The sequence below is a fragment of the Eubalaena glacialis genome, chromosome 2, assembly GCF_028564815.1.
Source record: "Eubalaena glacialis isolate mEubGla1 chromosome 2, mEubGla1.1.hap2.+ XY, whole genome shotgun sequence".
Taxonomy (NCBI): domain Eukaryota; kingdom Metazoa; phylum Chordata; class Mammalia; order Artiodactyla; family Balaenidae; genus Eubalaena; species Eubalaena glacialis.
Window position 1 is genome coordinate 25,751,657 of NC_083717.1, and position 25,066 is coordinate 25,776,722.

The following is a 25,066-nucleotide window of genomic DNA, read 5'->3' on the forward strand; positions in this document are numbered from 1 at the left end:
TGTTTTGTTTTGGGCCCTGCTAAATGTTTGAGCCACATACACCACTGCACTTCAATGATACAATTTTTCACAATTCCATAATTATATTAATCGCCAGTACAGTTTAAGTAGCTGATGTGGCTGAATTTTATACATTTTAAAATTATGTATGAGAACTAACACTACTGCAAATTTTGCCAGTAGAAATGTGACCCCAGGGAACCACCATTTCCAAAACATAATCGGGCACACATTTACAATGTACCTGCGAGGTTTTGAATTAACCGGTCACTTCTGATCTACGCTAAAGACTAGGCTTGAATATCTGAAAACAAAGGCTATATTCATGATTTCTATACCCAAATACCCCTAAATCCATCACAAACTCTATAGTCTGACTTAGCTTAACCGAAAATGATTCATCCAAACAGGTCATGGTAGGCTCACAATTCTTCAACCTTAGTTTAGGTCATAAAGAGTTTTTTCTACGATTGGAGTCAATAAGAAGAATTTCTCTGTTAGAGAAAGCAGAAATTTTCACCTTTGGCAGACTGCCAAGATGATACTTTATTATAGAATTTATGAAGCTACAGTTTAGTAACTTGCAGGTTTTATTAAAATGAATCAAAAAAAAAGAAAAAGAAAAGCAAAGGGTAACACAACCCCATATCCCAAAACTTTCTGGATTTTTTTAGTGCAAGAAATGCCGTATCACTGAAGCACTTGAGAATTATCATGAAATCCTAGCAAAAAATGTAATCACCTCAGAAGTGGTAATAAAAAAGAGAAACAACCAGAGAGGCACACAGATTGTTTTTTTGTTTGTTTTTTTTAAAGGATTTTTATACTATATTAAAAAACCACAAAATAAAAAAGGGATCAGTCAACATATATCTTAGAAGTCCTTCCAGAGTCTCTGTACCCACAGCCACGCAGGCTGCCTGTCGCCTTGCTCTCCTCTGCTCAGTCTGCGGCTCGTTGAAGGATCGTTGGAGATGACTCAGGCTCTAGTTCTTACAATCACACTTGTTCTGCCAAATCCAAGACCCTGAATTTATCCAAATTGTAGAAACATGCTTTGACCACCCGTCCACCAAAATACCTCCCATTCAGATCAACAACAGCTAAAAGGCAAACAAAAAGACAGTCAGTTAAGGCATGTATTCCATTAGACATTACAAGAACATGTTTTAATTACAAAGATTAAGATCACAAATTCAACTTTTTAATTCTTTATAGTTAGCTGTACAACTTACCTTTAATTGCTGATTCAACCCTCTCAAATTCTAAAAATATTCGTACTGCTTCATCATCAGGGGCACCAGGAATCTGGAAAAGAAATGAAAGTATAGTTAGGTAAAGATATCATCGGAGGTAACACTGAATGTGAGTTTTCTCCCATAAATGATTTTTATCAGAGTAAGTATTCCAATTATCATCATATACAGATAAGCAATGGTCAAATACCAAGGAAATAAGTATAATTCATTCATCATCAAAATCTGCTGAAGGTCCGTTTATGACAGGTCTTGTGTTAAGTGCTGGAACACACAGCCAAGAAGGACCTTTGGAGGTCCTATGCCATCTGACACATAAATAATTACGCAGTCAACAGACAGCAACATGATATGGAGGAGAAGCTGAAGTGAGCAGAAATTAAGGTAAAAAGATCCGTATGCTAACTGTCTCTCGTATGAGGCTAAGTTCCTTGGTGGAGCTTTCTAGGCCCCGCTTACATAGCCCCACTGCCACTGTACAAGCGCGGCTCCTGCTAACCCCCACCACGCCCAACCACTCCATTTTGCAGCCCTCCTCCGTCTCCCAGAAGCCACGACCCTAGTCTGAACACCCGTTCTCTCCTACCCAAATCCTACCCACTCATTCCAAAGCTTCGCTCACATCTGATACCGTTCACAAAGCCTCCTCTATTTTGTGTGGATCTAATCCTTCTCTCACCTCCTGTACTTGTAAGTCAACATTACAGAATCTAGCAACTGAATGTTCTCTAATTTCACGTGTTTGTTTTGTTGTTTCTTCAACTGAACGTTATCACCAAGAGCACAGAATGTGTTTCCCCACCCACAAGGCTCTCAATGCAGTACTAGGTATGTGGGAGGCACTAAGAAAACACCTGCCAAATGAGTGAGACCAGAGGCACGTCCAAGTCACTAAACTACTGAGCACACTGTCATCAAGTCTAAACCTCAGTCACAAAATGCAATGTTTCTTCACCAAATAAAATTTGAAGTCCTTCTTATGTTTATGTTTGAAATTGTAATAACTGAGTAAAAGCAGTGTAACTAACCAACATCTGTCACCTCCTATAGTATGACAATATGTTACTTACAGCACACTCTGTCTCTATAGAAAATGTTTTGTAGTCTATCAATTATAACCTGGGTTTATAAACATCAAAAGAAACCCCTCTTACTTCAAATATCACACATTTTCCAACTTTGCCATATTTTTCACACTCTTCCTTGGTTTCAACTTCCAAGTCTTCATCTACCTCTCCTGCACCAACCATGTTCTATAAACAAAAATAAATATATAAATTCCATTGTAAAGTATAATTTACAAATATGTAAAATGGATGTATAAATAACTTTTTCCATGATGGCAAACGTTCCTAATCCCAAATGACACGAAGAAAATTTTCATCCCTGAAATACCCCGAAGTTGGTATTAAAAAATATATAAAAAATAAAAATATACATTAAGCTTCATAAAGAGTTATAAGAGCAACTGTGCAAGCATCAAAATATATAAACCATGCTGAACTTCTAACAATTTCAAATATTTTAAAGTAATTACTCACTGTAGTCTTAAATACTGTGTTTAGCGAAGAAGCGTTAGTGAAAAAGGAATCTAAAAATCAGTCTCATATGGAGTCTATCCAAAAGTGTCATTTTCAGTTTGCTTTAACTGTTCTGTCATCAGGGGGGCTGCAAGCGTGCAGGGACAGGTCAAGGTGGAGTGACACAATTCAAAGAGAGCAAACAGGTTTCCTCCTTCTGCGCCTTACCCTTAGTAGGACCACTTTAGTAGGACACTTAAGTATTTCAGTTAATGGATTTGAATCCGACTTCTTGGCTGCATCTGTAAGAAAACATCATCAGACATAGACATGTTACAGCACTGAGTCCAAGTTACAATGAATAATTTAATTTCAATAGCAATCCCCACTATCTATGTCCTAGAGCCCTCTGTAAGCATCCACACAGTCTCTCAGCAAAAATGCAGCCTTATCTGGCTGAAAGCATCACTTCGCTTTGGTATAATTTTTACCATAATTTCTAGAACTTTTTAATATCCCCAATTACCTGCATTTTTGCTCAGCTCACTTCCTAAAGGGCTCACAGGGCACAGTGGTCACAACCCTCAGAGGTGAGTCTTGGCTCACGCAGTGGCCGAAGGTCCCCAGCCCAGTGTAACGAGCTGTGAAGCAGCCAGCCCCTAGCTGACCAATTTCAGACACTCCCACAAAGCCGGGCGACTGCTGGTTTTTGGTTCTAGCCTGTGAGGCTCACTGCTGCTTCCTAAAGCTGTGCGTCGACAGGGCTCCCAGAAAAGTTCTCTCCCTTCTTTAGGAAAAGGTGTTCAGCTAAGCTGACTCAAAACCACTCAGTTCTCCTTAAAATGCTAAGTCATGTTTGACTCATTCCGATACGCCCTCACTACAGAACAGACTGTAACTATCAAATGAAAATAAAACACCAAGTAGGCATCACCTACCAGTAGACTGCAAAATAACATTAGTCTCACAGAGCGATCAGTCAGTAAGAAAATTAGGATGAAAGGGCAGAAAAAAGAAAAGAACAGAGAACCCTTACAGGATGGAGATGTAGCAGACAGAATCACCGATATACTGTGTATGGCTCTGTCTTGCTATAAAAACATAACTATGGTTTTATCAATGTAACAAGGCTCTTTGCTAGTAGAAGCAGGCATGACATGATTTTCTGGAGTCCTATTCATTTCTGCCAAAGTCTCTTGTCTTCTTTTTCTTCCATGGGCATTCCTATTTCTCTGTCTGTTCTGAACTATTTGTAAAAACGGGCCTCAGGATTCAGTTTCCACAACGCAGAGCTGGAATGCATCACAATCAGGATGGCCTGCCTCCACCCTGCTCACCCCCAGGGACCCGCTCAAGGGAAGGCCCACCTTTCTCAGTGGCGTCGCCCACGATGATCTTGCCTCCCCGCTTGCTGGTCTTCTCCACTGACAGCGCTGTGCTCAAGCCCTGCTCGTGCTTCCCAAGACCCTGGCCTTCCCGGAAGCCGTACTTCTGCATGATTTTATGTGCTACTGTGCCACTGTGGGGAGGAAAAAAAGAAAGGTCCTTGCACTCAATGTCATCAGCTACAGCATAAATTGGATTTTACATCACAGTAATCTCCTTCTGGAAAGAGAGAGTGTAAATTCCACAAGGGCTTCCATAAGGCCACATATAATTACCAACGGGCCATGAGATGGAAGCCGTGGAATGTTCAGGAGAAAGATAAAAAGTGAACGCTGAAATCCTGGGCATCCTGAGATTACCCCTGAGATGAGGGAAACACTAGTTCCCCTAGTGAGATTTCCCCAGGGCCTGTTAGAAAACACTAGACTTCCTGTGTGCTCCAGTATCTGCTCTGCTACAGGGCTCATAACCAGTTTATTTTAAAGTGAGCCTGTCAAAAAATAAATATGGTTTCACATAATGAAGATGATTGCATTTTTCTAAATAGTACAGCAGAGTTTCCAATGACTGACTTCATACATGAAAGGACACTTAGGGACCATCTATTTCAGAGCTGGAAATGAAGAAACTGAGGCCCAGATGGGCTGACAAGCTTAAGGCTAATTGAAAGCAAAGCAAGACACAACATGAGAATTATTTCTGTAGGAGTTAATGGCAGGATTGAAAGTGTAACCCACCACTCCGGATTCTCAGTCCACTGCTCTTTCTCTAATCCCATGACAGTTTTCAAACTGCACCGTGAGGAGCCTCATGGGTCTCAAGGGTGCCCCCCATTGACCACTGCTACTTAGGGCTTAAATCACAAAACCCTGCTTCAACCAGAACTGTACCTACAGTATTTCATGTATGTAATTGCCTTAAATATTTCATTTGAACAAGCTGTTATAGGGCTAAAAAGAAGACTGAAAACTGATGAACTGTACTACACTGTATCTTCCTTAGGCATAAAGATTTAATTCTTGTTTAAAGGGGATTCAGCAAAAAGTCAATTCTTACCAGCAAAAGGTCAATTTTTTCATTAGCAGAAAAAACCAAACAAAACCACCCCAATGGCTTCACGTCTGTCCCCCTCCAGCATACACTCTAGGGTAGCCTTTCTGCAATGAGGGAAATGTTCTCCATCTGCACTGCCCAGTACGGTAGCTGTTAGCCTGGTGAGCACTTGAGACTAGTGTGACTAAACAAATACATGTTAAATTCTATTCACTTTCAATTAATTTAACAGCCACGTGTGGCTATTAGCTACCACAGAGAACAGCACAGGTCTAGAAGATGGACACAAGATGAGAAACTCCAAATCCTCCTGCAATGTGCAAACCCTACGGTGGAGGACCCATCTCCTCCAACTCTGACTAGCCCAGCTCCGAGGACACTAAGAATCAAAGCACATGCACACAGGCGAGGGCAGACCAGTGTCACTACTACAGTCACAGCACTGCCACCAGAGGCAGTCCTTCTAGAGGACACAGAACAAAGGCCTTAGTGCAATGCTGCTTCACCTGACAACCCCTCAGAGCACGAGAGGAACAGAGTAAACCACATAAAACACTCTTTTAACTAAAATGCATGCCAAATCCAGTGAGACTTAAAATCCACAAGCCCCACCTGAAAGTCAACCTTAAAACTGATTTTCATATGCCAACAAATTTCTAATTATAGTTAGAACGACTGAGAGTTTTTAGACCAAAGGTATAGAACCATGACCTTAAAGCAAAGGTCATTTTATCAAAAAAAAAAAGATGTCATTCATCTTTTGGACATAGCGTAAGTCAGCTCTAATTCATATGACCTATTTGCAAATGTTATGAAAACAAATATAATGATCACAAACTAGTCCTAACTAGAGAATATAATGTTCAGCATCTAAATCTTTCAAAATTTCCATTAGACAGCTTTATGTTTTGTACAAAACATAACAGTATCATGCCGGGATACCCTCCATGTGACTTGAACCCTGATCCTCAAGAAGGAGGCTGCGTGACTGAGCACACTGAGCATCTCCCCATAAACCCAAAAAAGGCCCCATCCCAAAACATGCTGCACCTACTGGAAGGGCTGACAGTGCCTCCCATTCGGCCCCGCCCTCCCTGCACCTGCCGAGGTGAGAGCACCCGGACCATTACCCCATGTTGGCGAGGAAGGAGTTGCCGGGGCCAGTCGGGGATCTGGGTCTGTCTTGTTCCTCGTACACTGGGGGAGGGATAGCAGCTTTGGAAGACTGTGAGCGAGGTCGTGAATCCTCTTCATAAGGAAAGTCTCGGGGTACTGTTGGATGAAAATAAAATAGGTTTACCAAAATGCGACAAAACAATTCTGAACTGCACTTGGACCTTCTGTATGTTCCAGTGGATCTGATCAACCCCTCTTTTGACTCCCATAACATCCTGTGTACCTGTCTTAAGACGCTCATCTTATGACCTTATTACCCTGGCAGACAATAAAGGTCTTTGAAGTTAGGGACCATATGCCAGTTCAGTGATTTGTAACCCTAGCTACACATTAGAATCAACAAGGAAGCTTGTTGATCCAGATGCTTGGGTCCCACTCCCAGAGACTGGTTTCAGCTGGGGTTTATGGTTCGTCAGGTATTTTCACACAAAAGGTATTTAACAATTTTTTAATTACCTTCTTTATAAAAAGGTAACATTCATGGTGCAACAGGTATTAAAAAGCACTAGGGATGACTACATTTTCTTGGGATAGTTTAGGTATGGTCCAACCCAGAGTGTAGGAAGATGAGCTTCATGACTCCTCAAAGTCCAACTCCAACCCCAAATTCTAGAACAGATCACTGGGAGAAGACTGCTGGCAATCTGAGTAAATGCACACAACCTGTGCACTGACCTAACCCAGGAAGGTGCTGCCACCTTGTGGAGGGTCACAAATTGAACAGCCCCTAGACCACTGAGCACAAAAACTCAGCTACTATTTGTTTTTACCTAACTCCAAATAACGAAATGTTGGAGAAGACAAAATGAATTATTTTTAAAAACAAACAAAAAAAGCATCTCACAAGAGAAAAACCCATGCCTCAGAGCCTGGTATAAAACTTAAGGGGTGGAAGGGAGCACTTGGCTGAGGGTTAGAGCAAGGACGGGTTTCCAGCCATTTCCCTGCATTCAGGACACCTGGCTGATTCCAGCTAAGACTTCCCACAACTGGGTTAAAGATGTGTATCTGAACAGAGAGGGGAAGAAACAGGTACGTACACTCTTTGTCTTTCTCTACAAGAGAAGTGGGTGGTGCAATGGCAGCTCCGCCCATACCTGCAGAAACAGAAATTCCACCAATTAAAGGAGGGAAAGCGTTTCAGATGCCGGATCCTCAGGAATGTGACACACGCCACCTGCCACATCACACCACCCTCCAAAGAAAGAAGCAGGAAGGGATGCTACTCCATCCCTCCCACTAACATCTGAAGACTTCAGTATCTGAATCCAGGATTAAAAATACAGAAGTAGGTATCACTGCTTCCATTTTCCAGATGAGAAAATGATCGCGGGAGAGTGAACAGGCAGAGACAGAATGAAACCCAGCTCCCTGTGACGCCAGAGCATCCCCCACAAGACAGCACCCTTCTTTCCAGGATGCAAACCACTGGGACTGAGCACCTAGTTGGAAGTGTCAGTACTTCTGGTTACAATCTGTTTTGTGTTGTCACCATTCCTGCTCATGTTTCCTGGACAGAGAATGGTGGACACGAACAAACCAAAGTAGACTCCATTTTCTATCAGACAACCAGAGGGAAAACATGAGCAGAGAACATAAGGAATTTTTCACTAGGGAGAAGTGCTAACATATGTATTATAACTTAATCATCAATGAAACACTCCAAAAAAATTGATACAATGTAAATTAAAGAAACCGATTACAAAACCATGCTGCACCAGCACACAATGTTTCACAAAAGAAATCCCCCAAAGCCAGTGTATATGCATAATGATTAACAGGCCTAGACTAGAAAAAATACTTACGGAGAAATATGAGCCTTAATAAAACTTCTATGTCTTTTGAAATACCTATTATCATTTTTCACCTTGCCACTAAGACCTAAGTGATTATTAACTGATTCTGAAAAGATCAGCTCCGATGAGTTTAGTATACAAAATTCAGGGTGTTTACTGAAAATTTGCTACTAATCACGTTAAAATATGACCATCAATATGTTAACAGCAGTACACATAACGGATATTAACACCATTACTTCCCTAATATTAGATTATATGGTTCCTGCTAATGTTCCAAAAAAAAAAAAAAAAAAAGTCCTCAGTATAGAAGGCACACCTCCTCACAAAAAAGGGCAGCTGATTTGTAAGCTGGAAAGATGAAACCAAGAAATATTCAACCTATGTATTGGATTCTAAAACAAGTTAATAAGTCAGGCATTTGTTGATTAGGAAGATAATGAGTCTGAAATGTTAACATAATGCCTGACACACAGAGCACACTCAAATGTTAACTCTATTCCTCCTTAGAAAAACAATGCAATGCCTGAGAGTGCTCCGCACGCAGGAAGCCTTTTTTCAGTTGAGGTATAATTGACATGTAATATTATATTAGTTTCAGGTGTACAACATAATGATTTGGTATTTGTATATATTGTGAGATGATCATAACAAAAAGTCTAGTTAACATCTGTCACCACATACAGTTACAAAAAGTTTTTCTTGTGTTGAGAACTTTTAGGATCTACTCTCCTAGCCAACTTTCAAATATGCAATTATTTTATCCCCAAAATGTAATGGCCTAAAACAATAAACATTATCTAAAAAAACCCCAAAACTATGCAATTATTTGTATTATTAACATAGTGACCATGCTGTACACTACAATCTCATGATTCATTTTGTAACTGGAAGTTTGTACCTTTTGACCCTCTTCACCCATTTCTCCCAGCTCCCCACAACCCCTCCTCTGGTAACCACCAATCTGTTTTCTGTATCTATGAGCTTGGTTCTCTGTTGTTGTGCAGTAAGTATTCTATAAATCTGTATAATTCATATCTGCATTGAAAGAGTAAGAATTCTAAATTAGTACAGACCCACTCCTTTCCAACTCATTTAGTATTTTAAAGTTTAAACTAAGCCCTGAAAAACCTTGGCTGTACACTGGGAAGACCAAGCTTGCCAAACTGCTGGTCATAAAACAGAGTTCATATATGTGGAAATACACTCCAGCTTCATGATAACATTCTTCTTAGGTCTCACGGTAAAGGTGACCACATTGCAATGAGGTTTTCAGGTAAAGAAAGATCTTGGTTAGATGCACAATGGACCCGTTTCATACACAACGCTATTCCCACTAATCCACTATAACAGGGATTATCACAGTTATCTGAGTTGTGTGGTATAAAGTTGTGTGGTGTAAAGGAGGTAATCCAACAGAGTGCTTAGAACAGTGCCTGATATCTAGGAGACAAGAAGAAGATTTCAATTTCTCATTTAAATCTCAATCTGTCAACCAAAGTGGTGAACTAAATCCAGGAAATCCCAGCAATCAAACATGATGAAGCTAAAATAAGTAGCATTCCATTCTCTCCAGAATGAACACTGCTTAGCTATCTAGTGATCACTAAGAATTTGGCTCTAACACAACTACAATGCTGCTCTTGGAGACCTCTTAGAGATGGAAGAGGTCTTATGAAGCACCTAGTTCAAATGCTTGTCTCCCTGCTCCCCGTACAACACTGAAAGAAACCAGCGTCCAGGGAAGCTCAGTCATGCGTGTTAGTGGCAAAGGTTCTGGAAATGAGTGCCTTGACTCTCCATTCAGTGCTGTTCTTAACAGAAATGTAGCTGGATACGGAGAACAGGTTGGTGCGACTGTGCTGAGGGTAAAGACGAGAGTGGGCATGTATTTTAAGGTATGCTCCAAGTGTCCAACAAGTAAATGTTAGAAAGACTATATGTGAAAACACAATGTAAATTTACACTGTCATGCACATGTGGGTTGCTGAGATTCTGGAGAGAAAATTACCCAGTGTCAGATGAACCATTTATGAAATTGAATATGAAATGGTGGAACTGCACCATGTTTGAAACATAGTATCTGTGTTCATGCCTTACTTCTCTTCCTCCTCTCTCGCTCATAATCTTCATCTTCATCAGAATCTGGATCTGGTCGCCTGGAAAACCCACTAGCTTCATGTCTGTCCTTACGCCTCCTGTGATAAGAGGAAACAAATGTTCACCACGGATGAACCAATTCAGAGATGTGAACTCAAGGACATCACCTTGACTTTTTTTTGGGGGGGGTGGGGGGCATGCAAACTGGTTAAAGACTAAAGTAGCAAAAGTATGAGAAGTGAGAAAAATCCAGAAGATAAACTGAACAAATTTAAGAGGTATATGAATATAAATAACAAGAAAAAAGCTTCCTTGATATTTACCTCTTTCAATTTTAAAGCATATCAACAATAGGCAATAGTTAATTAAATAATTTTGATTCTCTAGAACATGTTTTCACTTCATGAAGTGATTCAATAAATAATAGTATATTAATATTTTATATAACTAACAATTAATACTATTTTTAAAAGAAGAAATGCAAATAAATCCTTGTTGCCCATACTTTCAAAAAACATAAAAGATGTATAAGAGTTTTTAAAAACTCCATCTGGCTCAAAAACAGTAAAAGTTAAGAATAACATTTTAAATACTTTAAGTAGTTATGACTCTAGCAGAGTCACAGCATAGGAAAAAACCCTATTATTCAACATCACTTTGTAAGTTATTTCTCCAAGAACTCACCCAAAACATATACTCTAAGTTTTCTGCAACTATATATGAAATTTGCTCTGGAGTTCGTTTTCGTGCTGGGATGTAACGACCACACATTCTTAACAACAACCTGACTCCTCCTGACAACTGCTCAGACCAACCAGGAAGCTCACTCAGCCTTACAGACAGCACTAAAGTTCATTCACCAACATCTGAACGACCATTTCAAACGCAGAGCACCTCCACATCCACGCAAGGCCTTACTTTTCTCTCTCTTCTATTTCCTTCTGTCTTTCCAGCTCCCGCTGTCTCTGTCGCTCCTCTCTTTGGCGCTTCACTACTTTCTCATAATCGTTAGGAAACATGGGATCATATTCATCAGCTAGGGGAATCAAAACTTCTCCTGCAGAAAACCCACTGGGAACCGGGTCCTGAGGAAGGGAAAAATGCCAAAGTAAGTATCATCCTCTGTCCTGGAATTTTATTCACAGAATTAAGGTCAAAAAATACGAGGGCTAGGAGGGGCCCTGAAGACCACCTGTCTGCCTCTGCTTTACAGATGAGGGAGCAGATGCCTGAGGAGGTTCAGTGACTTGACGTGGCCACACACCTAGCCTGGGAACAGCAGAACATGACAAAGAATTTCCCCTCTCAGTTCAGTATTAATTCCATAAACACCCTACAACACTTTCCTGGACGTCTTAAACAAGCTGCCACCACCTAAAATTTTAAGCAATAAATTTGATTATTTATAGCAAACACAGAATACTTCTATTTATATATATATATATATCTGTGAAAACTTAAAATACAAAACAACTCATGAATAACACATTCTTATAGTCATTTAATAGAATAACTTTAGATTCTGATTACATGGAGACATGACATATTAAGATTTAAAAAAAAAAAGAAAAAAAAAGGTAAAAAGCATCCTCTTGGGCTTTGTGAAATCCTCTGGAATGCACACCCTCCCCAGGCATCTGCATCTCAGGCCTGAGTCTGCACAGGTGGAGGTAACTCCCTTCACATCCTCATTCATTTTTTAAGGTCCACTAAGTCAGGTTCAGATGACAACATTTTGCATTTCTCTTCTGTACATTTAGAAACTGGGGCTACTCTTTGAGAGAAAAAGAGGTAGTAGCCTTAACAAAGAAATCGTAAAAACAAAAGGCAGACAGCACACAGTCAACTAGAAACACACAATGAGAAGGGGGCTTTGCCCTAGGCTCGTGGTCTTTATCTCCATGGTTCTCGTAAGCCCTGACCTACTGCGTGGTCTCACGTTCCTAAACCTCCATACTTTCTTCTGTTAGTTTTCCTAGCACGACGCCTCCTTATTGTCTGTAAAAGTGAGATGCCTTCCCTGGTCTCCGCAGATGCCCCAAATGAGCACAGGTCAGTGTCCCCGAGCGCCCACTCTGTACCTCTTTCAGGAGGAGCATGCCAGCACTGCCAAAAGCAGGAAGGTTGTTTGTAAAATGTACTTTATATATGAACACAAAACGGGCATGATAAAGAGAGCTTATGCTCATCATCAATGGATCTAAATCCAACAATTCCTGGATTACACTGTGCAGTTTGATGTTTTTTCATCATAAAACAAACACTCCATGGCTTCCTTACACCTAAAACTCAAAAAACACTTTGATTTGATGAATAAAAGAAATTAGAAAAGTAACTGTAATCACCTCCCAGGCCCTATCACTGGAAATCTTACAAAAATCTATTTAATGCAGGGCTCCCAAAGGGCAGTTATTCATTTGTGTTCACATAAAAGACATTTTAAAAACACAAAAGCACATGAACGACATTTCCTTTCAGTTATTATTAAGATGGGAGAAGCTAACAATGAGCCCCTTGATTTACAGAACACCGCCATCACAAAGTTTCTAACTCAGAGACCAGACTATCAGCATGAAGGTTAGTTTTTTGTCATTTCAATATGTGACAGCAAACAACTTTTACTATATAAGCCCTGCTTAAGTTCAACAATGAGCCATCCTTCTTTAAATGCTATAAAGAATAAAGCAGCTTGCTTGATTTTAAAAGCCTGAATGTTAATACCCAATGCTGGGGAGGGTAGGAAAAACCCAAACGCTCACATGTTACAAGTGATACTATTTACTGATACAACTCTGCCCGAAACAAGTTGGCGCTAAATAAATTGCCCATAAAAGTGACTGATCTCCTAATGTCACCTCAGGAAATCTATCCTAAGAAAATAATTTTAAATGCATAGAAAGCACTCTGCAGAGGTGTTCACTAGAGGTCTACTGGTTCTACAGTTAGGAAATAGGTGTGTAAATCACCATACATTCACCTGATGGGAATGCTTTACAATTAAAAATTGGCTATGCAGCAAGAAGGAAAATGCTTACTGATTAAATTTGGGGGTGATATTATAGGTTCTAGAGCCAATACACAATAACAGAAGATGATTAACCAGTTTTTCATTAGATGTAGCAAGAAAAAATTAGGCAGAGAATTTGTGGGAAAAAATGTTGAATGACTAAGAATCCTCAGAAAATTTCCACTGTGGGGTGCCTTTCCCTCTTGACAGACTATCAGCCTGCAGGAGCAGGACCAGTTCCTCTGGTCAAGAAACCCCACCAAGAGCTTCACGGCAAACCCACACAGGGGAATACTGTGAAGTCAATAAAATGATCATATGGTCCTATACTTTTTGACACAGATGGACACTCACAATATATTAAGTGATAAAAGCAAGTCAGAGAACAGAAGGTGGAGAAGGCGAAGGATGGAAAGCTATTCCAAAATACAAAGTTTTTAAATTCTGGAGGGTAGGACCGAAGTCATTTATTTTTCTTTTTGCCTACCTCCAGTTTCTGATTTTTCTATAATTAACTACTGTGTTTTAAACAGATGAATGTTTTAAACTTGATAAAACGAAAGTAAACATTAAATTGAAAATGATACTGCCTAGAGTGCAAGGCCTACTGAGGTGTGTTCAGAGTGACGTGTAAAGCGCAGCCTGTGGAAAGCAGGAGGCCCACCCAGCTGGGGGTGGGGAGTGTACCTTGAGGCCCGCCGCCACGTGTGGCGGGGTGTCCACGATCTGCCGCTCGTCTGAAGAGCCACCTCGCTTCAGGTCGATTACTGGGGCAAGGACCGTACTTTGTTTTGTCCTCTGGCTCTAAAATCATCAAAAAATAAGAAAAGTGTACTGAGGCTTCAAATTAAAATTCATACTGTTTGTAACAAAGCTTTTTTTGGTCTCTGCAACAAACCTTTCAGATATGAGAAAAACAATCTTAACAGCCTTTTAATTCAGTTATTACAATAACCATATACTAGTTTTTTTAGTCCTTTTTTTCTACAACACAAATTTCCTCCATTTTTGTAAAAGCTTTACAGAAAGCTTGGTCGCTTTTATTTAAATTTGCATATGAAATAATATAAGAAAAAAGCTCTACATTAGATTCTCCACATTACACTTCAACTAGTGTGGATCTTTCACAAGGAATGGGTATGTTTTTATATCTTGGGCATACACTTGTGGATTAGTATATCTAACCTGTATATCTCTACTATATTTCGACTTCTGCTTTTCTATTTTATCTTCCATTGAACCAAGATTGCCCACTAATTATGTCCACTTATAGTCTAATTGAGTTTATGTTATTAAGTATGAGAATTGTTCCTAGGAGTCAGTCACTTTACAAAAGAGAAGACTGAGGCCTTCAAGAATAGAATATATGAAATAGCATTAGCATTAGAATGTAAAACCTTATTTATACATCTTATGTCCAAAGCAAAAGTTACATGAAACGAAGATTTAAAAAATTAGACCAACTTAAAAAAAATGAAAACAAAAAAACAAGACTTCGGCTTCCCTGGTGGCACAGTGGTTAAGAATCCGCTGGCCAATGCAGGGGACACGGGTTTGAGCCCTGGTCTGGGAAGATCCCACATGCTGCGGAGCAACTAAACCCATGCACCACAACTACTGAGCCTGCGTTCTAGAGCCCACGAGCCACAACTACTGAGCCTGTGTGCCACAACTACTGAAGCCCACATGCCTAGAGCCCGTGCTCCGCAACAAGAGAAGCCACTGCAATGAGAAGCCCGCACACCACAACAAAGAGAAGCCCCCGCTCGCCACAACTAGAGAAAGCCCACGTGCATCAAGGAAGACCCAACACAGCCAAAAATAAATTAATTAATTAAAAAAAAAAAAGACTTGTTTTGTTAATCTTTTCATGTGAGATGAAAGTTTGTTTTAAAAAGATGAAATTCTATCTCTTTAAAAAGAAATAGTACTGGCATAAAAAATTTAAATCTGGTAATGATATATGAAAAAGACAAAAACTCTAATCAACAGAACTGACAAAACCAATTTAAATTTTAAGACAGTGTTTTCTCTACTTGTGGGTATCTTAATCCTAAAAACCTTTTACAATACTGAGAAATCAAATGTAAACATTTTAATATTAATGATGTATGTAGTGAAGGAAAAGAAAAATAATTCCAACTTTAAAAAAATTTATTGTGTGAATTTTCAAACATTAAGGAGAATGATTAATGAACTCATGTCTCTTTAACCTGGCTTCAACAACTACCAACTCGTGGCAAATCTTGTTTCATGTATCCCTGCCTCCCCTGCCAGAGACTGGAGTATTTTAAAGTAAATCCCAGAAATGATATCATCTTATCAGTAAATATTTCATCTTATTGGTAAATACGTATCTCTAAAGCAGTTCTTCTCAACTTCTTTTTTATTATTGCCTCCTCCTTCAAGGAACCTTTTAATACATTTTCTTCTCCACCTATGAAATTTTAATACCACAGATACACTACACACGAGTTTATGTATTCTGTGTATATCTGGCCTTTATACATAAGAGGAGCAGGATTTTTTTCACCCCTTAGAACCAATATTTGCCCCATCTGGAGAGGATACAGCCTCCACTGGGGAATCATATTCTAAAACAACAAGCAAACCATAAGACCATTCTCATTCCTAAACGTATTTGATAGGAACATTTTAATATCAAATATCCAGTAGACAACTACTTTTTTTTTTTTTAAATGTTTTACCTGGTGAATGATTTCAAGGATGTTGCCAACGCCCAACATTACACAACAGAAACAAAAACAATTACCCCAGACTACAAACCCTGATACGTTCACAACCAACCCCAGCCTTCAGTAACACACACATTATCACAGCTCAGTCATTACCGCAGAGCTTCGTTCTCAAAGTGCTGCTTCCAAACCACCTATAACAAACAGCAGGACTGCTCCCTAAAAATGCAGACTCCCCAGGCCCCAACCCAGAATCAGGATTTACCAGAGTATCAGGTGTTATATAGCCTTTTAACCAAATTCTCAATCTTGGACAACCAAGATTGACAACCCGCATACTGAAGTTTGACAACCAGCATCATTGCTGGAAACCAAGAGTATGCTTTTCCTCATTCTGATTCCCTGAAACAGTTCTATTCCCAGGAGAAGCGAAATGACCTTCAACTCCTATTCCTCTCCCTCCCCCCACCCAGCCTCTCCCCTTACAAATGTTGAACCCTACATATTCAACAAAGAGGCAGAGGGGCAGGCTACTCTTAATCCGTAGGAGGCACCTGCCGGTACACCTCTGCTCTCACAGCTGGGCTTAGCTTCTCTTACCTTTGCCTGAGTGAGAGCTGCCTTCTTCACCTGGAGCTGAGACTGCAGAAGTTTGAAGTTTTTGGACCAGCCTTCCGTTTTTGAGTCACTGGTCTCCACTCCCAGGTCGTCGTACAGGGACATCTTCTCAGTTTAATGCTGAAAGGCAAGAGGGATAGGGGTTAAAGAATGCAAAAATGTAGTGAAGATTTCCAGTCTTCCCATGTTAAAATAACGCAGTATCATGGAACTTCAGAGGTAAGAGGTATCTGAAGAGATCACCTGGTCCAGGAACATTCAGTGACAGAAGCCAACATGCCTGATATCACCAGTCAGCACCCTGACACAAAAAGCTACATCCATGTACTATTTTTAAAATAATCCTCTAGAATGAATTTTCCTATATATAAGATCATGTGGTCAAGTAATTCACGAGTGAAATCCTTCTGTTCTATAGAATGAGATAAGATGGAAGTTCTAGATTCAGGGCATTATTAATTACATATATTCAATTTTTAAAAAACTCTATTTTGTGTCAACAGCAAAAAGTAGAAGCCTTACAAAAACACCTATTACAAGGCTGATTTAGCACAATTAACTACCTTTTTTTTTTTTTGTGGTGGTGGGCCGTTATCCTTTTATAAAGAAAAAACCGTAATATATGCCCCCAATTAAGGGGAAAAAACCAGAAATGACCTCACAGATGTGACAGGAAGGTAGAGGGTTAGATCTTATTAATAACCAGGTTTCCTCATATCCCACCAAGTAGAAATCTGTAATCTTTAATGACACTGATTACAAAGACAGAATCAACAATCTACATGTGAATGATCAATATATACTACCCCTGGCAGAATAGAGGAACACAAGAGGATGACAACAACAAAAACAACAATAATTAACACTTACTAAAAGCCTTATCACACACCAAGAGCAGTCCAGGAGGGAAATGGGGACTTCCAGAGAGAAATCTGCCCCAGGTCACAGTGGGAAGACCCATCTCAAACGCAGTCAGGAGAACTCCAAAGCTCATGCTGGTAAATCCTTACTGCCACCTTTAAAACACCTCAACGTTCTGAAACCCACAAAATGGCTCACTTCTCAAAATAAGAAATCAATCTCTTTCTCACAGATGGAAAGAGGAAAAAAAATTTGATTAAAATCCCTAAACTGCAAAGAAATGCTTAACATGGGTAGTTTCTAACATATGGACACATTCCAAAAGTCTGTCAGTTCCCAGGCTCAGACAGCATTTTGCCATTGAAACTGTTATACAAATCATGTTTTGCCTGTGTCTGTGTCTCAGGAAGAGAAGGTGATATAGACAGGAAGGGAAATATTTAATTTCCCCCCGGGTCACGTCTGACCCCGGGCAAAACTTCAGTCTGTCTGCTCATTTCTCCACCCTTCTGTGCATGGATTCTAAGACCCCCAACACCTTGGCCGACCCGCTTCCACTGTGCTTGGGGCGGCGGTGAGGGTGGATGCCGCCTCCCTCCCTCAGTATAGCTGTTCCGGTCCTGAGCAGAAGTCAGCCCCGGTCAACTGCAGTCTCCTTCCACAGTGTCTTCCCTTCTTAATATCTGAACCGCAGACTACCTGAAAGCTCTCAGTTTTGATTTCTAAGTGAAAGGCCCCAAGGCAGCACAGAAGTAGGGTGAATAAAAGCAGAGCCCACGGTACTGGTGGCTGATTGCTCCAATGAGTCACCTAAAAAAAAAAATCAAGGAATGCCTATACTTTCTCCTCCTCAAGGCTCCTGTGACAACTCACCGGCTCAGGTGACAGCAGCACGGACAGAGAACTTCCTAGAGAGCACATCCCACCGGGAAATGCTCACTGTCTTCAGTGCCAGACAAAGTGAATTTGGCAACACCTTGTCATGTTAAGCTTGAGACAAGTTCAAGTCACTGAGGCTAAATGGAGGAAAATTAATGACTTCCATTTCTTAACTAAGTATGGCTGAAATTTGACCATGTCTCCGAAGTTTTGTAGGGCATGCCCCCGGGGTCCACTTCAAAACCCACTATTTTAATCCACAGTCAGTGTGAACTCCATGAAAACCTACATCAGTCTGTGGAAGTCACTGCTCTACCCCCGGACTAAGACCAATGTCCACCCCAGAGCTGAACAGGCAGTTAGGCCGACCGCAGAGGTAACACTCTATTTGCAACCCCCTCCCAGGCCATGGTTTCAGAAATTCCTTGCCCACAATGACTGTGGAAGACAACTGCACCAAAAAGCTTTAGAGGCTGTCATGTGCTTTTCTCCCAGCCTACCTGGTATTCAAAACTAATCCTTCCTCTCTAAGTAACACATCCTTAAAGTTTCAGTTTAACCTGAAAAACTCAGAGCAACAGCAAAGAAAAACAACGCTGAGTGTCCAGCTTAGTACAGTGGGCCCGTGAATGACGCAGGTTTGAACCGCACAAGTCCACTTACATGCGGCTTTTTTTCCATAGTAAATACTACAGTACCACACCATCCGCGGTTGGCTGAATCCACAGATGTGGAACCGTGGATACAGAGGGCCAACTGTACAGTTACATTTGGATTATCGACTGAGCAGAGGGTGGGTGTTCCTGACCCCTACATTGCTCAGGGGTCAACTGTAATGTGATTCTCAAAGCACTACTTCAGAAATGACCATGCATCTTTCATCTAACCTAGTTTAATTTTCTGAGACCTCTTCATTCAATTGGTCACCAAACCAAAGCCTAGTAAACAAACTATGGGTTCATTTGTTTTATCTTTCTTTAATCTTATAAAAGCAAGGTAAGACTGACACATTCTGGGAAACAAATATAAACAACGCATTCTGGGAAATCATAAAGCTAAATTATCAAAATTTGTTTGCAAATCTAACTCCACTTAATTCTCCCAATATCGCTTAATAAGAAATTTGAGAAATTCATTAAAAAAAGTATTTACAAATAACATTGGTGCCAATGGAAACAGAGTACCCAAATGCCCACTGAACTATGAAGGGAAAAGACCAGCTTATTCACTTTTGCAGCTCCAATTTCTGGCACAGAAAAGGCATTTAATAAACAGTTTTGAAATATTAATAATTAAGTAAATTCTATTTGGCCACATGAATCAGCAGTGAAACTACACAATGCCCACAGGCTCCACGAGAAAGTAAAGAGCAGGCAAAAGGTTCTGGAGGTGGATGGTGGCAATAGTCGCACAATGGTACCATGCACTTAAAAATGGCAAATTTTATGTTATGTATATTTTACCACAATAAAAATTAAAAGAAAAAAAAGAATAGGTAAAAGGGAGGAGAGAAGCAGCACTGGGGGAGGGGGTGTGAGGTAACAGGCTGCTGGACATATCCCTGCCAGAAGAGTAAACTGATGGAAACATTTTCCCAATTTCAGGGTTACAAAATCAAGCAGCGCAGAGGCTCTCTACCTCCAGCAGAGTCCTTCTGGCTAAGAACCCAGTACTTAACAATGTCATCGGTGCTGGTGAGGTTTCACGAGACTGCACTTCCTCCGACTCCAGTCTACACTGAAGGTGGCTGTTGACAATTCCACCTGATTCGCCTCGCTCTGCAAGCTTTGGAAGTCATTGTGCAGCAAAATCTCATGTTCCTTAAAAGTTCCTTGTTTCTGGTCTCAAAACCTTCGAAAACACACTTTAAATATTAGAAAGTGATGTCATCTCACCAGCATCTGCTTTAACTAGGAGCTTATAAATCAGATCTCCGCATCCCAGTAAATGCAGAAGAGCTTTCTTCACTTTTCTCCTTCTCACTGATCTTCAAATTCACAGAAGTGGATTAACCACAGCAACGACACACTTCTGTGGCCTGCTTCAATTAATTACTATAATGCTACGAGCACCAGTGAATTCACCACCCAAAACAAGAGACAGGATCTGGACAAGAAACCACACTCAACCCACATGGCCCCCATCCCATTCCACCCAAGTGATCTCCCGGGCCCAGGGGTGAGCAGCAACCTGAACCCCATTCTCATTAATTCCATGCTTTCCTCCTTTTATATAATCTTATTGACACAGCTTATTGCATCTATTCCTTAAAAGGTGTGTATATCTTTATTTTAGTTGCCTTAAGCACTTGTAAATATATCACAGTCAATTCATTCATTCTCTCCACTGCAAACACTGAAATGTAACAAGTGCACTAACAAGACTCTGTTAGGACCTGAACTTAACCTCATTAATGCTGAGATGCCTTTCAGATGATATAACACATTTATTTCATGAAATATGGTGCCAAGTAATAAAAACGTAGCACTTTCTAATATTTGGATATACCTTAAGAAGCCAGGATCAAATGCAAATACAAACAGGTGATTTTTATAACTTCTTTAAAATACCTTCTCACTATTTACTTCTTTATCATGGTAACACCATCCTTTGATCAACAAATCTTCCATGTATGCTTTTTTTTTTTTTCTTAAAAAGAAACATGGTAAACACAGTCTGCCAGAAGAATGATGACTTTTCAAGATTCTACCTAAGCTGGCAAAGTATTTTTTAAAACACGTGCAACTGGCAGAAAAAGAACATGGAAGACGTCGTCTCAGAAGCATCCCACCTACTCGTCTTTCAAGTGCATCTCAAGCCTTTGCTGACTACGACCCCCACATAAAACCAACTACCCCCCTGAACACACTCAGATCATGTTATGCTGTCCACTGGGTGATACATCTATCTCTTACTATATCATAAACCCCTTAAAGGTAAGGGCTGTTTCTGTTTTCATCTTTATATCTCTAACTGAGCACCATGTTTGGAACATTATAAGTGACTTACAAATATTTTCTAAATATATCAGAGTGGAGAGAAGATGTTAATGCACCTACTGAAATCATATTATTATGAAACAGTAAGATCAGCCCTTTAAGGACATAACTTGTGGTAAACAGAATATGAGATAAGCATGGTAAATTTTACACCATAACTAATGGGAGAAAAACTACTCCCACCATGCAACTAATAATGAGTCAAGGTCTGAGTTCTGAGCACCTAAAGAAGCAGGCTTGGTAAGAAAAGACCTTTTTATCACTAAATAGATATTTGCGTATCACAAATTGAAAACGAAGCTTAAAGAATACGCGAAGTACTGTACATACAGACAGAAAGGAACAGGAAGGGAACTATAAGGGGCAGTGCCTGTTGATGTCCACAAAAAATACACGTAATAAAAGGCATCTGCTTTGTGTGTAAGATTTATGACTTTTTAAAGAATTTTTTAAATGTTTCCCTGTACCTCCACCTCTGACACCCTTGTCATAGTTCAGTATTCCCATCCATTCTCATAGAGTCTATCATTACCGAAGCACCATAGGCTGGAGGGTATTGCAAACAAAGTCCACGAGTCACCCGTAACTTAAGTGTATCAGAGAACGTCCTTCACTATTTCCTATTATGAAAGACTTGGGGAATGAATATCAGCCCTGGATCATCTGCTCCCTGCAGGTAATTTAAAACAAACCAGGTAAAAAGAAATCCACTTTATAAAGTTACTTTTGGGAACGCACAATTCTCCAGATTCCTATTTTCCATAAAGGCTATCTTTATCCGTCACGGAACTCCACGATCAGAACAGCTCAGAGGGCCAACACCTCTGTGACACCTTGTTATATTTCTAACTCACAACCTACTCTCTATTGTAAACTGTACAGCAGGCAGCACACTTCTTAGTAAAGTTCTAAAAATGAAACACTCTCAGTTTAAGTTACTAATGTAATACCCTATATTCCCTAAATATCCTTACTATAGTCAAAACGTCTGTGGCATTTACCCCATAAAATTGTGGAAACTGAGTTGCAGCCTTTAAAGACTCCACCTGTTGCAAGGACACACAGTCCTCACCTACATGAGAATGTGAGGAATTTTGCCCTCATCCAGAATATCCTACTTTCCACCCATCTGCCTGCCTCTAGCAATAAGTACCTCCCATGTTTCTCCTTTACTGACTTCTCAAAGAACCTTATTGATCTGACCTGACTACCCCTCTTCACACCTCTGCCTTTCCTGCAGTTTCCAGAATGCACTAAGATGCCTCACCTCTGGTATCTTTACATTTATTTCCTTCCTCTGCAGGAAACATTTCCCTCATCTTGCACATCTAACAAAACACCCCCAAGACTCAGTTTCAAGCCTCACTCCTTTTTGGAAGGCTTTCCAGACCCCACTCCGGTCAATCGGATCAACCCAGCCGTGGCTTTTTATGCTGTTTCCCCGGAAACTAAACTCACAGAGCGTGGGGACAGAATCTTATGAATCTTGCACCCGCTGTTACTAACACATGGTCTGGGCGAAAAGAGATGCTCAAAAAAAAAAAAAAAAAAAATGCTGGGTGCTTGGACATCGAAGCTAAAACACCGCTTTAAAAGGACAAGGACCGAGGCAGTGCCGGAGTCACGTCTTCCTCCACCCGTCCAGGTAAACCCCCGTCCCTGACAGAAGTCCACACCTGATTCCCCGTTCTGCAGCCTAAGAAGGAAAAGATTCCTTCCTTTGCACCCCCAGCCACAGGTGACCCAGGCATGCCTACGGGGTCCAGAACCCCAGCAACTTTTCCCAAAACACCACCGACGGTGGAGAGGAAAAGCCGCCCTCGGGTCCAGAAGAGATGTGGACAGACGAGAAAGAAAAATGGAAGACTAAGAATGCGAAGGCCCGGCGACCCGAGGCAAATAAAGGAGCGGCGAGGCGCGAAGGGAGACACGGAGGGCCGGCCGGGGCCGGGCCGCCTGATGCGAAGGCACCGGCGGCTCGGGGACGGCCCGGGACACCAGCCCCTAGCGGCGCGGCCTAAAGCCGCGGCGTCGCGTCCAGCGACGCCCGGGGAGGCGCACCCGCCCCGGCCCAGCCACCCTTCCGGCCCGCCCAGGGCGCCACTTACCCGGCCCGCCCGGCCGACGCTCCCGGGCCGCGGCGGCGCACAGGGTCCGAGGCGCCGCGGACTCGGCGGGCTGGGCGCTCGGCTTCAGCCCCCGACGGCAGGACCTCTCCGGCGCCAACCCCTACGCAGAGCCCGCGGGGCGCGCGGCGGCGCGGAGTCACGGCGCGTGCGGCCGGGAGAGAGGCGCGTTGCTACTGCGCCGAGGACGCCCCGCTGTTGCGCGCCTCCTGCCGGCCGGAGGACCGCGCCTGCACCGCCCCCGCGCCCGCACCGCCCCTGCGCCCGCACCGCCCCTGCGCCCGCGTCCTTCTCTCCCGCCAAAAGGTGTCGCGGTGGCGCAAGGTTGCGACATTTCAGACTCGGGGAAGCCTAGCAGTGACCGCAGATGGGGAGGAGGAGGACTGGTGCAGGGCTGCAAAGGTCCACTTCAGAACCATTCATCAGTGTGCACAAAGCTGAAGATAAATCACAGTAGGAGAGATGACTGGGGAAACGGCTGCAGAAGAAACGGCCAGGAGCGCTGAATTAAGTGTAGGACTAAGGAAACCATGGATATGAAGTTAGGGTTACAGGAAAGACGTACATGATATAAAGCCTCACAGTTCAAGAATGATATGACAAAAGTTCGGAGGAAAGAGAAAATGGGATTCCGTGTCAATATGATTTTCACTATATTTGAAACCATATACAACCCCTGTGTCCCTGTCCTTTGAAGTAAAAGGCTTTTGCTTTAGTCTCCCAGGCTCCCCTGAGTCTCAGAAGGCTGGCTCAAGAGATAATGATTAGGAATGTGAAGATGTAGAAATAAAGAATAGCTATTGGGTCAGAAAACAGGTAACAATTTAGACTATAAATCCGCCACAGAGCGGAATCACCAACTCCCAGTTCCCTGAAAGAAAAAGGTCTGACACACATTCCTAAGTTGTTTTTACAGGAAGCAGACCTCCACCAGATGAAAACTGCTGACTGCAAGCACTTAGACCTTGAAACCGGAAGGTTGATAATGCTGGAAACTTCCCCTTGATTCCAACCAATCTGAGAATTGTGCACAAGCTGATTAGGTACCCTGCAGCCCCCTCCCTCACACTATCTTTAAAACCCATTCCCTGAAAGCCATCAGAGAATTCGGGTCTTTTGAGGATGAGCTGCTAGTTCTCCTTGCTTGGTGCCCTGCAGTAAATGCTGTACTTTCCTTCACCACAACCTGGTACAGTAGATTGGCTTTACTGCAAGTGGGCAAGGGGACCCAAGTTTGGTTCGGTAAAATATTTGAGGGTAAAAACATTTCAAGCTAATAAATCAAATAGTCAACATTTAAATGTACATCTTAGTACAAAGGAACATATGAAGAAAGAATATAATTAATTAAAATCTGGTGATAAAGAAAAGGGAGGAAAAGGGACAAAAGAGAGCAATATCATAGGGAGTCAGTAGACAATCTAAAGAAATAGATGGTTAAGGACATCATGTAACATTCTAATTATCATTAACCCAGAACTAAAATATAAACCTTTCAAAATTTCAAAACACAGGCACACAACTACAGCAAATCAAACAAAATCACTCAGTGAAATATTTGAAAAAGTTGCAAAACAGAAACCATCACAAAAC

The 25,066-nt window shown here is 41.4% G+C and overlaps 1 protein-coding gene across 2 annotated transcripts; it reads right to left on the reverse strand.

The window, feature by feature from the left end:
* Positions 1–789: 789 nt before the first annotated feature.
* Positions 790–23,661, reverse strand: RBM17 (RNA binding motif protein 17). 2 transcript variants are annotated; one of them, XM_061181654.1, is made up of 12 exons: positions 23,456–23,661; positions 16,591–16,728; positions 13,982–14,098; positions 11,206–11,372; positions 10,288–10,385; positions 7,432–7,488; positions 6,346–6,487; positions 4,144–4,295; positions 3,005–3,078; positions 2,411–2,509; positions 1,236–1,308; positions 790–1,103 (listed from the first exon to the last, which is right to left on the reverse strand). In XM_061181654.1, the coding sequence occupies exons 2-12, from the start codon at positions 16,711–16,713 to the stop codon at positions 1,000–1,002; spliced, it is 1,206 nt and encodes a 401-aa protein (XP_061037637.1). In that variant the 5' UTR covers positions 16,714–16,728; positions 23,456–23,661; the 3' UTR covers positions 790–999. The 2 variants fall into 2 exon arrangements, with proteins under 2 accessions (XP_061037637.1, XP_061037638.1); XM_061181655.1 differs by lacking the exon at positions 7,432–7,488.
* Between the last annotated feature and the right edge of the window lie 1,405 nt (positions 23,662–25,066).